The sequence below is a fragment of the Lepidochelys olivacea genome (genome assembly GCF_965140295.1).
Source record: "Lepidochelys olivacea isolate rLepOli2 genome assembly, chromosome: 7".
Classification (NCBI taxonomy): domain Eukaryota; kingdom Metazoa; phylum Chordata; order Testudines; family Cheloniidae; genus Lepidochelys; species Lepidochelys olivacea.
In genome coordinates, this window is record NC_140417.1 from 46,854,197 (window position 1) to 46,869,497 (window position 15,301).

Here is a 15,301-nt window from a genome sequence, read left to right on the forward strand (position 1 = left end):
CAGTCCTAGCGCCTGGCCCTGCTCCAGCCCCCGCCACCCAGAGAGGCTGAGCCCAGGCAATCACAGATGGTGACCAGGAAGAGACCCCCGTTCCCAAGAGGCTTGGGGCAGTAGGAACAGCCCCCTCCCCTTGGAGAGTGTGCGGGGGGTGGGGTGGGGGGGAACGGGGATGATGGCCATAATGCTTCCCCACGCACAAAAGCCTCACACAGAGAAGGTGTTAAACCAAAATACCACTCTCTCCCTACCCCCGAACACTAGCAGCTGCACCAGGGACTACCCCCAAACCGCTCCAGCTCTGGGAAGCCGGACCTACATCCTCAGAGCTATTTAGGCACTGAACTCCCGTTGATTTCAATGCGGACTCAGGGCCTAAATCCACGTGGGAGTTAGATCCCTCTGCGGAGCAGGGCCTTGGTTTCTCCCACGAGAGCAAAGAATGGCTGCTGCTTGCACAGCCCTTGTGCAGGGGCGTCACACGCCGCGGGGGGAGGGTCCTGTCCTTTTGAGCGGTAACTACGGGCAGAACAATGCAGCCTGCCCAACTGCTCGCCAAGCCAGCGTGGGGGCAGTGCTGCTCCACCAGCCTTTTTGCCCGGGTTGGCAGCACTTCACTCCCATCAAATGCCCCCCTCCCCACAGCTGGGGAGTCAAGGCCCACTTCAGTCTAGAGCAGTGAGCAGCTGGCTTGGCAAGCCAGCTTGCTTTGGAAACCGGCCCCATGGGCCTTCACAACCTCTGTTGTGTTACTCTCCCCTCCCCTTCCCTTTGCATAATTGTGTTGCTATTTAATTAATTAAGGCAGCTGCAGTAGTGTGGGTCTGATTGCCCTGGAAAGCTGTTTCTGGCAGGTTTAAAGGGGTTGGCTTCAAATGCGCTGCTGATAGGGTGCCCTTGAAGGGGGCCTCGGGGCATCCCAGCCAAGACTCCATGGGGGATTTGGGGAGTCCTGCCAATATTCTGCCAGGGGATTCCAGCTCATACCCTATAGAGAAGGGTCTCAGGGGGATGCTAGCTGATTGGGTCTCTGGAGGGGCTTTCCAGGCCATCCTGTTTGGAGGGATCCCCTCTTTGATTTGACACATGGACTGATGGGTCTAAACTTCTCGATGCTGCCAGACTGAATGGAGAAAGGGACAGAGCCATGAGTCTGCACTGCCCAGGCCAGCATCCTGCCTTGGCCTGGGCTTTGCAATGAGTCCAGTGTGTCTCGCCGGCTGGGATCCTTCCCTCAGACTCGTGGTCAGCCCCTCAAGTGGGCTTGCTGCTACTCCATCTGAACTGAGCCCCTCTTCTCTCAGTGAGCCCATTCCTGCCCATCCATGCGTAAGGAGGCCACAGAACCTCATCCTAAGGAACGCTGAAGGAGCTGGTAATGGGGTGGCCTGTCCCTTTAAGGGTGGGTGGCCTGCAGCTGGTCAGCCCTGCCTGCCACATCAGGGATGGGGCGTGAGTTCATCAGTAGAATCAGCTGGGTAAGGAGGGGCTGAGTCTATAAAGAGCAACAGGACCCTGCAGTGAGGGGGATGTACAGGGAGGAACAAGTAGAGGCTCCTGCAAAGACAGGGGACAGTTGCTGGGAGGGACTAGGTTACAGGCAGGAACCCTGTATCTTTAGGGAAAAGGCTCTAGGCAGGGAAATTTACCTGGGAGGCCACAGTGGGACAGACTGGGAAGATAGACTTGAGGTGGAGGCAAGAACTTTATTTTGGGACTGATATGTAATGGTAATAAATTCAGCTCCAAGTAGAGATGGTGCTGACCCAAATAAGAGGAGTTGTGATAGTTTGACTGAGCTGAAGACAAGGGAAACTGAGGCAGGCTGCCTGCAGGGGGACCTAAGGCCAAGAGGGGGTGCTACCCATTCACAACTGCAGTTCCTATCATCCTTCTGGATTACAATTCCCAGAGGCTTTCGTTCTGAGATGAACTGGTCCTGTATTGCATTGGCAAGCCCAAGCATTACAAACAATCATGAGCCAGCCCTCTGAAAACAAACAAACAGGATTGGCTTAAAAATCATGAATATTTTTGGTAAAGTTTGGGTTCTTTCTAGTCCCTTTCTGGGTCAAGGTCTCAAGCTTTTCTCCATTATCAGAAAAGCCCGACACTTTAATTTTTAAATGTGATGAGAGAGTCTCCCAGAAGTGAAGGACTCCGGGAGCTGGAGCTTTAAGGAAAACACCAAAAAGCGTGAGAGTTGCTGACGCTGCTGTGGCCTGCTTGGGAAAAACCCTTTGTGGCCGGATGGAAACCTTCCCAAATGATGCGACGGCCTCCTCGGAGCTGCTTGCTGCAGTATGAGGGGACAGCGAGTACCAGCTGCACAGACAGTATGGTGCTAATTGAACTGTTATTTTTGCATCAATCTCCAGTCAGCACTTTAATGCAGGCAGGGTGCATCTCCCAGTGTGGACTTTCCCCTGCCCCACGCCAGCCTTTCCCTGGAGCTGCTCATGTGAGTTATCCTTTAGCCTGCAAGGTCCCTCGCTAGAGAATCACCAAACCATTCCCTTTCGCTGGGTCTGAATGGATGGTGGACCTTTCGCTTTGGATCTGAAGGACCCAATTAAACCCTGCCAGAGTCCTGAGGTCGCAACACTTGTCTCTTTATTAAACTGGTAATACGTTACAAAGAAGGAAAAAATAGAGAATTCTATATACAGCATTTTCCAAGACAGCTGGGCTAGATGGCCGGGGGCGGAGGAAGCTTTTTGAGGGGCTGCTGGATGAGATATTCATCACCAAATGGAGGATGGGGTGGAGACAGGTCATTGCACAGTTGGTGGGATCTCTGTTGGGAGAGGCGGGGGTAGGAGGCGATTCCTTTGTTGTGGAGGCAGAACTTCAGGAGATGCCAGGCCAGATCCTCAGCGGGTGTTCGACCTCAGTGGAGGGATACTAATTTACCCGGCTGAGATCAGGCCCCTAGACTCTCCGCTGTTGATCACTGGGATTTGGCAGTGGAGACTACAGGCTGTTTGGATCATGGTGTTTCTAAAGTGGGAACCAGGGTCTCGTACGCACAGGACAGCGCACGTTCAGCGCCGGGTGAACACAGCTGATCGCTAAGGAACAGTCTAGCTGGGCAGTTGCTTGACCCTATGCTCCCACTCCAGACTCAGCCAGTTTGTTAGCACCCTGTAATCCCTTGTTCGGAGTCACCGGTCTCTCTGCTGGTTCGATGCACATGGCCCGGCTGGACGCTTCATGATGCACCTGCTCCACCATGGAGTAAGTCTAGGAATGAAATAGCCCAGCCCTGCCTCCTGTGATCCCTCTAGCAGGAAAGTGTTGGAGCAAGGAGGGGCTGGCTCTCTCTCTCTCTCTCTCCCCTGGTTTGATCTATTAGGATAACTGGGGAAGGGGAGGGGAGGGACTTTAATTAGGGCTGTTAGTCTGGTTTCCCTCTCCCAACCCCAGGCTCCATCCATGAGGGAGGCACTGGATGCACCTCCAAGGGTGTAACTTCCCATCAGGGAGGAAACTGTGGGTGTCATCCATCCATCACATGGCTTTGTGCAGTCTGGGTAAGAGCCTTGGGGATGGCAGAACCTGGGAGCTTCCTCCAAGGAGAAAGCAGAGTCAGGAGTTACTCCATGGAACCAGTGGGGGAAGGGACAAAACATAGGAAGCTTTGACTGGTATCTCCATCCAATCACGACTGACTCCAACAGCCAATGAGTCCTTGGAACAAACGAGCCCATGCATTAGCTGCCAGAGCTGGGGTTCTGCCCTGGGGATAGGCCAGGAGCGTTCCTGACTAGCCATCATCACTTTCCCAGAGCTATAGTCACTGGAGCAGCAAATAAGCCACAAGGCTAGCCCAATATGTACCCGCCCAGGCCCCTGCCCAGAGTCACAGAAACCTGTGGGGAGGGGTCTCCCCCGTCCCGGCAGAGACAAGTGCCAGGTGCTCTGATATTCTGAGCATTTGCCTTGAGTTCCCTTCAGGCCAGGCACCTAGGCCAGGCAGCTTTCTGGGAACCAGGCAGCCCTCCAAACCCGACCCCGCCCATTGCCTGGTTCCCAGCAGGGCTCTGTGCATGGAGGGCAGGCCAGGGATCGGGGCTGAGTTTCCAGCTTGGTACAAGTCTAGGTACTTGGAGATCATAAAAGCACCGACTCCTATGCAGAGTGTGACCGATTCCAGCTCTCTCCTTTCCAGCGGCCCCCAGCCATCCGGCAGCAGCACGGCACGGGCCTCGAGCTACACTCAAACTGGCCGCTAGCCTCGCCCTGTGGCCCAGCGCGGCCCGCACTACGCCGTCAGGTGAGGGTGCCCACCAACCCCAAGGGCTGGGGGGGATGGGAACGTCCCCTAAAAGTTACAGCATTAAAGCTAACTGGGGCCGAGCCAGCCTCTCCAGGAGTGGAGAAGTGTGTGTGTGGGGGGGTCCAAGGCTGAGACAGCCCCCCCCACATCGTCCAGAGGGGACGCACCAAGGACGGCAGGGCTCCAGGCTGCCCTCCCCCTCCTCCACGTTCCCTACTTCTCCGTCCACCCCCGCATAAGGCTCAGGATGCCCCGGCATGGGGTGGCGCTGGCTCAGGTGCCCGCCTCGGAGTGGCGCTGTTGGCGTCCCACAAACGGGGGGGGGGGAGGGGCATCCCACGGTCTCCCCCTTCCTCTCTGGCCCACCACCCTCCCACCCACCAGCCTCAGTATGGGGAGAACTTCTGCCGCTCCGCTTTCTTGGCGCCGTTGGCCGTGGAGATCTTGGTCGTGTAGGTGGCGAGGCTGCCGTTGTGTCCCGCGGCCGAGGAGGGGGGCAGCGTCAGGAAGGGGACGGGCTTGAGGCCGATGAAATTGGACAAGGAGATGGCATAAGGGCCGCCCAGCAAGGCAGGAGGGGGCGCGGCTACCGCTGTCAGCGTGGGGCCCGGCGATGGGTTGAGGGACTGGGAGAAGGTCATGCTGAGGTCAACGGGGCTGGAGATGGGGGGCGTCTGGGAGGTAGATTTGGCTGTCTCTAAACTGGAGGAACAAGGAGGGAGAGAGGCAGTGAGACGCTCACACAGAGTGGGGCTAGAAAGCAGGGTGGGGTAATACCCTCATGCATGTAACACCAACACCCTGCAGTGGGGATTGAACCCTTCACCTCTGGCTAAACGAATGGGCTTCTGCCAACCTGAAAAAACAGGTCCCCTCATTCAGAGGTGGTAACTGACTCATAAACTCCATCCTATACACCACTTAGCCACTAGAGAGCAACAGAGACCCATGCCATGTAATGGTGGGTTACACACACATAGCTACATGTGGAGTTACGCCGGTTTGACTTAGGGATTTTAATCTGAGTTAGTTAAACCATTGCCAAAATTTGTGCAGGTGCTCTTAATGCAGTTTAATTTAAGCTGTTAGGAACTGGTTTAAACTAAGCCAAAATAAACTGCTTTTAAGACAAACTAAGAGCATTCACACAGGGGGTTGCACAAGCTTAACTAAACTGGTTTAATGAAACTAGTGCAACCTTGTGTGGAAATGAGGCCATAGGCCCTTCTGTCCTGACAGCTCCCAGCTCAGTTTGCATTACAGGGCTGTATTTGCACCAGAGGCTTTTTGCGCGATCTCTCACCAATGCAGACGCCGGACATATCAGCCTAGGCAGGGCACCAGGTTTTATACCTGATCCGAGCAGGTCTAGAGGGGTCCCTCACCTGCCCTGAAAGGCAGCTGCTGCGCAAGCAGTGCCCAGGCGTGGGAGTGCAGAGCAGTTTCTGCCGCTGACACTGCAGAGGAAGGCAGAAGGGACTGCCCATGCTGTGATTTGGCCAGACCTGGGATCTTCCAAGCGTCAGGGCTCAGTTTCACATCCCTTCTGAAAGGCAGCAAGAACTGGGGCTGGTCAGAAATTTTCCATCAAAATACCTAGCTGGGAGGCTGTGGTGCATCATGGAAGAGGTAGTCTGGCCCGGGAGCCTGGCCTAGAGAGGCGAATGGGAGCGTGAGGCATCCGAACTACAGCTCCCATGAGACACTGCTGCGCATTTCTGAGTCAGTGGGGGGGGACCCATTTTTGATCCCACTCTAAGACGGGCTGGAGAAAGGGCCCAGGAGTAGTTTCATCCCAACCCAAGGCTCAGGGTCAGGGTGTGTTGTTCTTTGACGCTCCAGTCTTTGTGCATGTGTAAAAGCACCCTTGCCAGCCTGACTGGCAGACACCCATCATATAAGCAGGCAGAGCATTGGGACACCGCACAGACTGTGGAAGAGGTGGCCACTCCCCGCCCCCCAGTCTCACTGAGATCCCAGCTCAAGGAGAAGGAGTGACACAGAAGTTTGCGTCTGCTGCCCTGCAGACCAGGGTCTAGGCTGCTGCTTCCTCTGGCCCCCCTAGTGGGGGTGCTGGCCCTTACCAGGCTGTGATGAGGTACTGGGCAAGAGTGATACTGACTGGGGTCCCCGTGATGGTCACGTGGCGCTCGCTGGAGCCCTCGCTCTGGTTCCCGATTTTGATGTGTGCTCCAGACATCTGCCGGATCTCACTGATCTTGCTGCCCTGGCGGCCAATGATGCAGCCAATCAGCTGGGGAGGAGCAGAGAGGGGTTAGTTTGGGGGGGCTGGGGTGGAAGCAGCAGCTCTGGACAGAGTGGCACCAGAAGAAGGACCCGGAGTGCCCTTTGATAGCATGACACAGGAGCTGCTCTGCTCAGCCCTGTTGTTCAGAGTGTTTCAGGAGTAGGGGGAGTTGCTTTCTTAGCACCCCATCCACTCTCAGTGCCCAGCAGCTGTGCCTGCCCCTCCCACCGCAGGGCGGCACCCAGTGTGGCCCCGCAGGCGTGGGCCTAATGAGAGCACTGAGCACAGGATGCTGCTCCCCCAATGCCCCTGATCGTGGAACAGGTTACCCCTTGACTGCCCAGCCTTAATGTCCTCCACGGCTCCCATCCCCCCCCGCCCCGGAAGACCCCATGGGTGTAGTTCCATGTTCTCACCAATGTGGGGCAGTAGCGAGTCTTTGATGCTGCACTTTGTGTCTTTTTAAAAGGCCTGGGGCAGTGGCTGGGGTGTGATGGCTCTAGGGGGTAGGGTGCAGAAAGGTCAGCACTGCCCTCGTGCCCCTCCCCCACTTCCTGCCAGCTGTAACAGAGGTGGCTCTGTGCTTGGCAGCCTGCGCTGGCATCTGGAGAGCAGCCCTGGGGCACCGGTGCCTGGAATGAGGCTGCGAGGGTAGGCGTGGGTAGCTCTGGCGCATTCCTTTCTGCTGGCGACCTTCCCCCCGCCGCAGCTCTGCTCTCTGGGCTGCACTCCCGAAAAGTGGGACTGTGGGCACGACTAAGGCTAGGCTGGCCAATGGGGAGGGGGCTTAGGGGGTGGGTAACCCTTTTGCTGCTGCACTTTTGTGCCAGGGGGCAGGGCCTCCATAGTAAAGGCTGAAGCCTGACTGGATGGCTGGGGTGGGGAGGCCCTGCTGTCCAAAGCTGGGACACTGGCCCTTTACGTTGAGATTTGATCACCAGGGTAAGGCAACAGTGAGGCTTTGCCAGGGTCCCTGCCTCCCACAAGGTGAAGCAGAGAGGAGCCCATGCCTCGATCCAGATATCTCTGCTGCACGGAGCAGGGGGAAGCTGGATCCGGGATTTGCCTTTGCCCCACTCCAATGCCAGGGGCCAGAAACAGAGTCTGGTCCCCATGCTCCTGGTGTTCGGGAGGTGGGGCTTTTTGGGAGCTGGGATGGGTTGGGGCCATTCCCCTCTGCGCTTTTTCCCTCTGACAGTACAGGCTCGCTGCTGAGGCTCCAGGGCAGACATTGCACTGGCGGGAATGGGAGGAGGCGCTCTCAGGAGAGCGATGGCAACTTACGTCATTGGGCACCAGGAATTCCTGTGAGCTGTTTTGGGGGCTGGCGTCCAGGCCTGGCCGGAGAGGGAGAGAAAAGGCAGTGTTGCTGGGGCTCTGCTAGTGGTTCCCCTGCCTCCCTCCCCTCCATGCTCTGCTCCTGCTAAAGGCCACTGGGCCCCGGGCACAGGGAATATCATCTCCTGGGGCTGGTCCATACCGAGCTGGTAGGGGTGGGGCTGGCCAAACATCCCAGACACCCCTCCCTTCCGCAGCCTGCCTGGAGGGTGCCGGCCACCCCAGCACCAGGGATTGGGGGCCTTAGGGAGAGTCTAGTGGAATTGGAGGGTTTCCCCGCAGGGCTCTGGACTGCTGGCTGGCCCCCTCCTCCCTCCAGCTGTCTTGTGAGCAGCAAGCTGTGGTCAGCTGAGAGGGCAGCAGCTATGGGCCCTCTCCCAGCACACCCAACCCCTGCCATCCTCCGGCGACATGGCCTCAGATCTCCCCATACTGGGAGGTGCTGAGCCACTGCAGGTCTGGGGCTTTGACAAACAGACTTTGTTTCATGACATCTATTTGGTACTGTAGAATTGGGTCCCTCTGCCTGCCTGGGTCTGGCATAGCCCGTGTTCGTCAATGCCACCCCCTGGAGGTGGGCAGAGCGGATGGCCCCATTAACCCACAGAGGATTTTGATGCTGTGCGTGCCCTCCAGGAGAAGATCACCTGCTGGGAAGGCGGGGTGGGGTGGGGCTGATTTCCTTACCTGGGACCAGGGAGGGTGCCTGGCCCAGAGAGGTGAAGGCAACGGGATGCCCGGAGAGTTGCTGCAATTTCGTCACCTGCCCCCAGGGAAGAAATTAGGGGAATAAATGCAAAAGCTACGTTTAAAGAGTAGCCAGGTCACCCACCATCCAGCCCTTTGGCTGCCAGTTGGTCGGACCCACAGTGGGTGGATGGGACAGCAGAACCTCCCAGGACAAGGCTGCATGAGGTTCCACCGGCCAGCTTGGCCATGCCTCTGCGGGCTGGCCCTGAGCTGCTGGCCCACGGAGACGTGCGCCCAGTGGTGAGCAGGCCTAGCACAGCTGGCAGCAGAAGCAGCAGGCCCCTGGCTCATTGCCGGTGGAGGTGGCTGCATGGAGAGGAGGACACGGACATCTCCCTGCAGGGTGGCTCTGGGAGCAAGGGGCTTCCGTGCGGTGTGTCTGCTGCGTGGGCCCGACCTGGGGAAGGAAGTTATGGGGGAGGACAGGCATGGGGACTCGACATGGAAACATGCCCCAGAGATGAGAGAGCCCTGCTGGGAAGACAAGGGAAATGGAGGGACACACAAAGGGTCAAATTTGCCCCTGGGGTAAGTGGGACCAGCACACCAGGGCTGGATTTGTTGCATTGATGGCCGGGGTGGGGTGGGGAGGCTTGCATCTCCCAGGTTATATTTCCTCCCTGACAAGGGTGTGGTGCATCCACACTCAGCAGGGCCTTGCAAAGGCCGGCTCTGGCCGCCCTCTCTGCTGCCATGCAACAGGACAATGCTGCAGCTCAGTTCAAGGGCATATGGGAAGAGACGGGTCCCTTGGGATCTCCTGGCACTGTGGAGCCGCGATTGAGCCCCCCGTGCCGAGGAGGCAAAGCCGGACTCACCTCGGCTTGAGGCCCCCCGCTGTACTGGCCCTGCATGGAAAAGCCCTGGGGACAAAGGAAAGCGGAGGAACATCAGCGAGGCGGCCGGCCAGAATGGGAGCACCAGGGGTTGTTCTGTGGCCGCTAACAGTGGGGTATGAGAACGTTCTCCCTCCTCCAGCCCCCAAACCAGGGCGTTCCTTGCTAGCCAGCCCCAGCCCCGTCTAAAGGCCGGTGAGATCAGAAGCCCCCTCATAACTAATACTGCAGAGGGGTCGCGAGGAGAGACATCTGAGAAGGGCAGAGCTTCAGGTAATGTGTCACCTCCTTAATAATAAACAGGAATAGAGGAAGGAGGTTGCCTGGGGGCTGGGTGTGGGGGGACCTCCTTGGTGCAGAGCTGAGGGAATCTGAGGCGTTTTTGCTTGGGAAGTTCCTCCAACACCTCCTGGGGCTTTCTGGGCTGGGGTAGGGGAGGCCACGCTGCACATCCAGGGATTCTTCCCATGAATTTTCCCCATCCTTCCAGCTGCCCCCTTACCTGGCTGGCCGAGAGGAGAGCCGTCCCCAGGGAGAGGCAGGGATGGTAGGGAATGGTGGCCCCTTTTGGCGGCGACTGAAGAGGGGAAAGCAGAGGAGAAATCAGCACGGTCTTCCAGGGAGACCAACCCCTTTTCCCACCCCCATGCCCAGCCTGGCAGGTGGCTACGTGCCATAGCCTTGCCCACTGCGGGGGCCCTGCCCTTGGGTTGGGAAACGGCCAGTGGCACTGAAGTCGGTGGAGGGCGAGAGGCTGACTGGCTCATGTGTTGGCATGGTGTGATGTGTGCCCAAGGCCTTGTGTTCAGTGGCAGCTAGGGCCACATCATCTCATGGCGTCAGGGTGGTAACAGGAGAAAGAGAGGCTACAAAGCAAGGTGACCTGCCTTTCAAGGGACAGCTACACCGGGGGCTGGGCTGTCACATCTCCCCCAGCCTCGGCTGGCAGGATATTAAAACCACCCCAGAACGTCTTGGCTCTGACCCAGCCTTGCCCTGGCAGACGGTAGGCATGGGTGCAGTGGGGGATGGCATTGCTGGGAGGTGGCAAAGCTAAGATATTGCACAGCAACTACCACGACGTCCTCCCAGAGGGCAAACTTTCAGCAATAGCTCAGCCACGAAGCACAAGGAAGGAGGCTGCCAGGAAACCAGGCCCCTGGATCCTGCCTCCCACTCTCCAGCATTGGGGCAGAGGGCCAAGTCCATTTGTCTAGTCCCCCCGAGCCCGACACGGGTACCTCCAGGATGACGGCGCAGATCTGCCGCACGCACTGGATGATGGCGTCTGGCACGCCCGAGACTGTGACCGCCCGCTCCGTGGAATTGGGCAGCAGGTCTCCTGCCACCTGGACCTGCGCTCCCGTGGTCTGCAAGGAGAGACGCCCCCTTGGCAAATGGCTGTGTGTGCACTAAGCGGCTGTCCCCGTTCCCTGGAACAACGTGGGATGGGCAACTAGTGTTGGTACCGCCTGGGTGGCAGGCTCCCCGCACCCTGCACACCCACTGGAATCAGGAAGGCAGCCACGTGGCCAGTGTGGGCTACACCTTTTGCATGGCCACCAAAGGCGTTATCACCGCTGAGCTTGCTGCATCCAACCTCCTTGCACTGGCATGACCTGCCCCTCCTCCGCTGCTGGGGCATTCCTATGCTCGCCCCAACTGACCAGCAACACCCTGCTGGCTCTAACAGCCCAACCAGGGTGCTTAGCAAGAGGGTTTGTTTGGGGCTGAGGTGGGGGCAGGGTAATGCTGTCTCCCGCAGCAGCAGCACCCCCATCAAGGGCGGTGCTTTCCCTGCCCCTGTCCTGTGATCGGAGCCACGCGCATCACAGGCACATCTACCTCAGTCCAAGGACTGGAGATTTCATGGGGCTTCCCCACGAATGGGTCAGCTTCACATTTTTAAAGAGCCAGTAGCTAGCGTGACAGCTGGGAATTGAACCAGGGACCTCGAGAGCCGAGGGTAAGTCTACAAGGGACTTGGAGGGGCAATTGCTGGCTTGAGCAGGCTCGCCCTTGCACGCAAGGGGCTAGCTACCCTGAATAGGATCTGGTCTGAAACCTTCAGCACCAGTGTAGACGTACCCTAAAACGTGAGTGACTACAGTGAGCAGTAGAGCTCCACTTCCCTAGCTGGGCCTGAAACAAACTCACATCCTCTGTGGCTTGGTCACAGTGGGCAGGAGCTGTCACCCAGACTGCCCCGCAGGTTACACAGAGTGTCTAGGACAGACATTCAGGCTTTGTCTTTAAAGGAAGAAGCTCGGGGATCATTTCACAGACTCTGCTGTGCACCAAACTAGGAACCACAACAGCCGGACACTGTGGCATGAGAAACAGGAAGCAAAACTGACCAGCCTGGTTCCATCCCTCCAGGGGAGAGATGTGCAGAAAGTAAACAAACAGCCTCACTAGGGAGAAGCAAACAGGTTTTGCAAAGTGCCCCCAGCCCTTACCTCCCGGATCTCCTTGATTTTGGCACCAGCTTTGCCAATGAGAGAACCGCACTGGCTGGCTGGGATGACCAGCCGCAGTGTCACTGGCGGTTTGGACACAGCTCCTCCGTTGGTGGCTCCCGTCCCCAGGTCCTGAAATGAGAGAGGTAGAGCATTGGAATAGAATGAATATCACCAGCCTGGGGCCAAAGGCCATGGCTTGGTGCTCTCAGTGGAGCCTGTTGAGGGGCAGGGGCAGCACAGAGCGAGGGTGTCCCTATTCCCCCTCCCAGAGCGACGAGGCCGTGCTGCTCCGCAGAGACCATCTTCAGTGTTCAGGTTGGATCTGTGTAAATACAAGCCCAGGCAAATGGCTGGCTCTGTCTAGATCAGTTCTGCATGGAGCAGTCCCCATACAATCAGCCTGAGTAACAGATCCCCGAGAGACCAGGATCTGACCCTTCTGGAGAGCAGAGATGCTCTGGGTTGAGGAGGAGCCATGGATTTCAGTTTAAAGGGGTTGGCATGTTCTGTTGTATCTCTTGGGGGCCCTCCAAATCACCCCCGTCTTTGGCCCTTCATTCTCAGCGGACTGGTGCAGTGCAAGGTGAATACAGGCGTGGGGGTTGGGGGTACCATACCTCCTCCAGTTTGAAGGCAATCATGGAGACGGCTCTGAAGACGGCATCCATGGATCCTGTGATGGTGGTGATCCGCTCAGGACAAGATCCCTCAGAGATGGTGATCCGGGCGCTGCTCTGAGAAAGCAAACCAGACCTCAGGGTGAGAACTCTTCATAGGGCTATCTAGCAAAGCCTCTAATCATGTCCGTTTCTGCCAGCCCTCTCTTTCTGCTGCATCCTGGTTGAGATGGGGTGACACAGGTTGACACAGTGTTCCAGCTAAGGGCTTTCCTTTGAGTTGTACAATAATTTCTGTATTATCCTCCAGCCCATTCCTTAGGCACCCCTGTTGTACATTGAGTGGATGTTTTCACTGAGCCGTCCAGGTCTTTTTCCTGACAGGTTTATTTAGAAGCCTCCCACATGTGTTTGGACTGGAAGCATCTTTTTGATCGGTCTTTGTACAGAGCCTGGCACAATGTGGTCCCCATCCATGAGGCACTACTTGGGTGCTGGAGCTTCTAGGCATTGCCACAATAATAATATTCATTCATTCATTCATTCATCATAATTAATGGATATTTCAGATTAATCCCTCCAATTTACATTACTTTGCATTTGCAGTGAAATTGAGTATTGGCAATCATGTTGCCTGGTTTCTTTTGCGTGGTTAGGTCTCAAGTTTCTCAGTTTCTTCCAGTTGTAATCTAAATAATTTGGTGTCATCTGCAAACTTTGCTCACCCTGCCTTTTCCAGATCATTGAAAAATATAATAAACAACACAGATCCTAGTGAAGAACCATGGGGACCCCTGCTGTTAATGTCTTGTCAAGATGAATGTTGGCTGATTATTCTTACTCTGTTCTCTCCCTCGAGTTCTGAGCCATGACAGTATTTACCTCTCACCCAAAGCCATGTTTGTTTCCTTAATAGCCTCTTGTCAAAGGCCATTTGAAAGTCCAAATAAACTATATCAGCCAGTTCCCCTTTATTCACATGACCTGCTCAGCCAATACCAGTAGAGTAAAGGGGTGTCTTTGGTTACACTCAGCATAGCATGATCATGGAGGTGCTTTAAATTAAATTTCTGGTTCACATTTCAGCCAATTTACCTGGTACCAAAGCAAAGCTCCCTGCCCTGGTTCTCAGAATCCCAGCAGGACCTCTGGTATAGTAGATTTGAATGAAAAATTTCACATATTTGCTAGCCACTCAGCAACTTCATTCTTAAATCCCATCAGAACTCTTGGGTATCTACCATCTGGGCCAGGTGACTTGCTGCTCTTTGATGTATCCATCTGTTCCCGCATCGGTTCTTTAGACATCTCAGTCGCTGATAGTACCTTATCTTTCTCACCAGAAACGAGTAGGCCCATGGAAGGTATTTCCTCACCCTCCTTTGTGCTGAAGACTGATGCAAAGAAATAATTTCGTTTCTCTGCAATCTTCTCATCATTCTTAATTGCTCCCTTTGCCCGTGGTGGTCCAGCGACTCACTGAGGGTTTTTTGTAGGCTTCCTGCTTCTGATATATTTCAAACTTTTCTTGTTATTTGTTGCTGAGATTGTGGCTATTTGTTCTTCCCTCTTAGTTCCTTTATTTTTATTTCCCTAACTTGGCAAGGTGCAATATATTCTTGCCTCTTCATCTGACACCAGTGTCCTGTTCTGACACCAGAGACGCCCTTGTGCTGAGCAGTAGCAGAGGTCTGGGGCCTTGCAGGTCAGCTTCTAGTGGAGAATTCAGTGATGTGGAGTCTGGGTATACACTAAGTGTAACTTATTTTATTTACACCAGTCCTGAACCAGGATGGTTAAACAGCGTGCAGGTAAATCTCTGCTTCCAAGAATTTCATTCTAACACCAGTGCCTGGTTCCCAGGGAGCAACTCTGCCTTGAGAATTGACTCCAGTCAGAGCCCAAGGCAGAGCACATACTCGTCTGCCACTCATGCAGTGTCCTCTCTCTTAAAGCTGCCTCTGCACAAAACCTTTCAAAACCCTAAACCATCACATCTCCCTAAGAGTCAAAACTTGCTCGCTTGCTAAGGAAGAGAACCTGGAAGGCTATGTATAATGGCGCCACCTGGTGGCACCATCCTTAACCGTACATTTGAGGCTCCGCTTTTGCCTTCCCTGAGTCTCCTGGGGCTGAGTGCTCTGGTGCTAGGCAGCAGGCTCACCCTCTGGGAGTGTGTGCCCTGTGTATGTGGAGGGGAAGGCATCTTCCAGTCACTTCTGTAGCTGATTAAGCCTGGGCATAGGCATCATTGGGTTGCCAGGTATTTGCGGCTGCAGGGCCAATGTGGTGTGGGGGTTATAGGAGGAGGAGGAGGGAGGTTTGAAGCGTACTCATGAGCCAGAGGCAGCTTTGGTCAGTTGCACAGGACATAGCCTGGCCCCCTGAGAGAGCCCAGGAGTGCGAGAGGCGCCTCTATCCCCCACCACTTACTTGTTCCCGTATCCTCTTAACGGTCTCGCCTTTCTGCAGGAATAAGAACAGGGAGGGCGGTTAGATTCCCACAGCTTCCGCGAGACTCCGGAGAAATGCCTGGGCTGAGGGGAACACCTGCCTCTTACCTTGCCGATGATGCTGCCAACCTCCTGCGGAAACACAACGAGAGACGAGCAGCCCAGTTAGGAGGAGATTAGCGCACAGGGTACCCGCCCTAGGGACTAGGCGTGCCCCTTAGAGGCAGCAGGGCTTGTTCTGGAACTGCAAGTGGAGGGACCCCCTTGACTCTCATTGCCATCGGTAGGCATTGCTGCAAGCAAACCTGAAGGTCACTGGGA

The 15,301-nt window shown here is 55.9% G+C and overlaps 1 protein-coding gene across 1 annotated transcript in view; it reads right to left on the reverse strand.

Annotated features, from left to right (window-relative positions):
* Window positions 1–2,593: 2,593 nt before the first annotated feature.
* The window catches only part of PCBP4 (poly(rC) binding protein 4), a 34,922-nt gene continuing 22,214 nt past the window's right edge, over window positions 2,594–15,301 (reverse strand). Inside the window, exons 3-13 of the mRNA XM_084633228.1 lie at window positions 15,089–15,112; window positions 14,961–14,993; window positions 12,528–12,644; window positions 11,908–12,039; window positions 10,690–10,818; window positions 9,951–10,025; window positions 9,431–9,475; window positions 8,550–8,625; window positions 7,809–7,861; window positions 6,361–6,530; window positions 2,594–4,978 (exon numbers count right to left, since the gene is read on the reverse strand). Of these exons, the coding sequence (XP_084489354.1) occupies window positions 4,663–4,978; window positions 6,361–6,530; window positions 7,809–7,861; window positions 8,550–8,625; window positions 9,431–9,475; window positions 9,951–10,025; window positions 10,690–10,818; window positions 11,908–12,039; window positions 12,528–12,644; window positions 14,961–14,993; window positions 15,089–15,112 (1,170 nt within the window). The 3' untranslated portion in view covers window positions 2,594–4,662. The remainder of the gene's footprint in view (window positions 4,979–6,360; window positions 6,531–7,808; window positions 7,862–8,549; window positions 8,626–9,430; window positions 9,476–9,950; window positions 10,026–10,689; window positions 10,819–11,907; window positions 12,040–12,527; window positions 12,645–14,960; window positions 14,994–15,088; window positions 15,113–15,301) is intronic.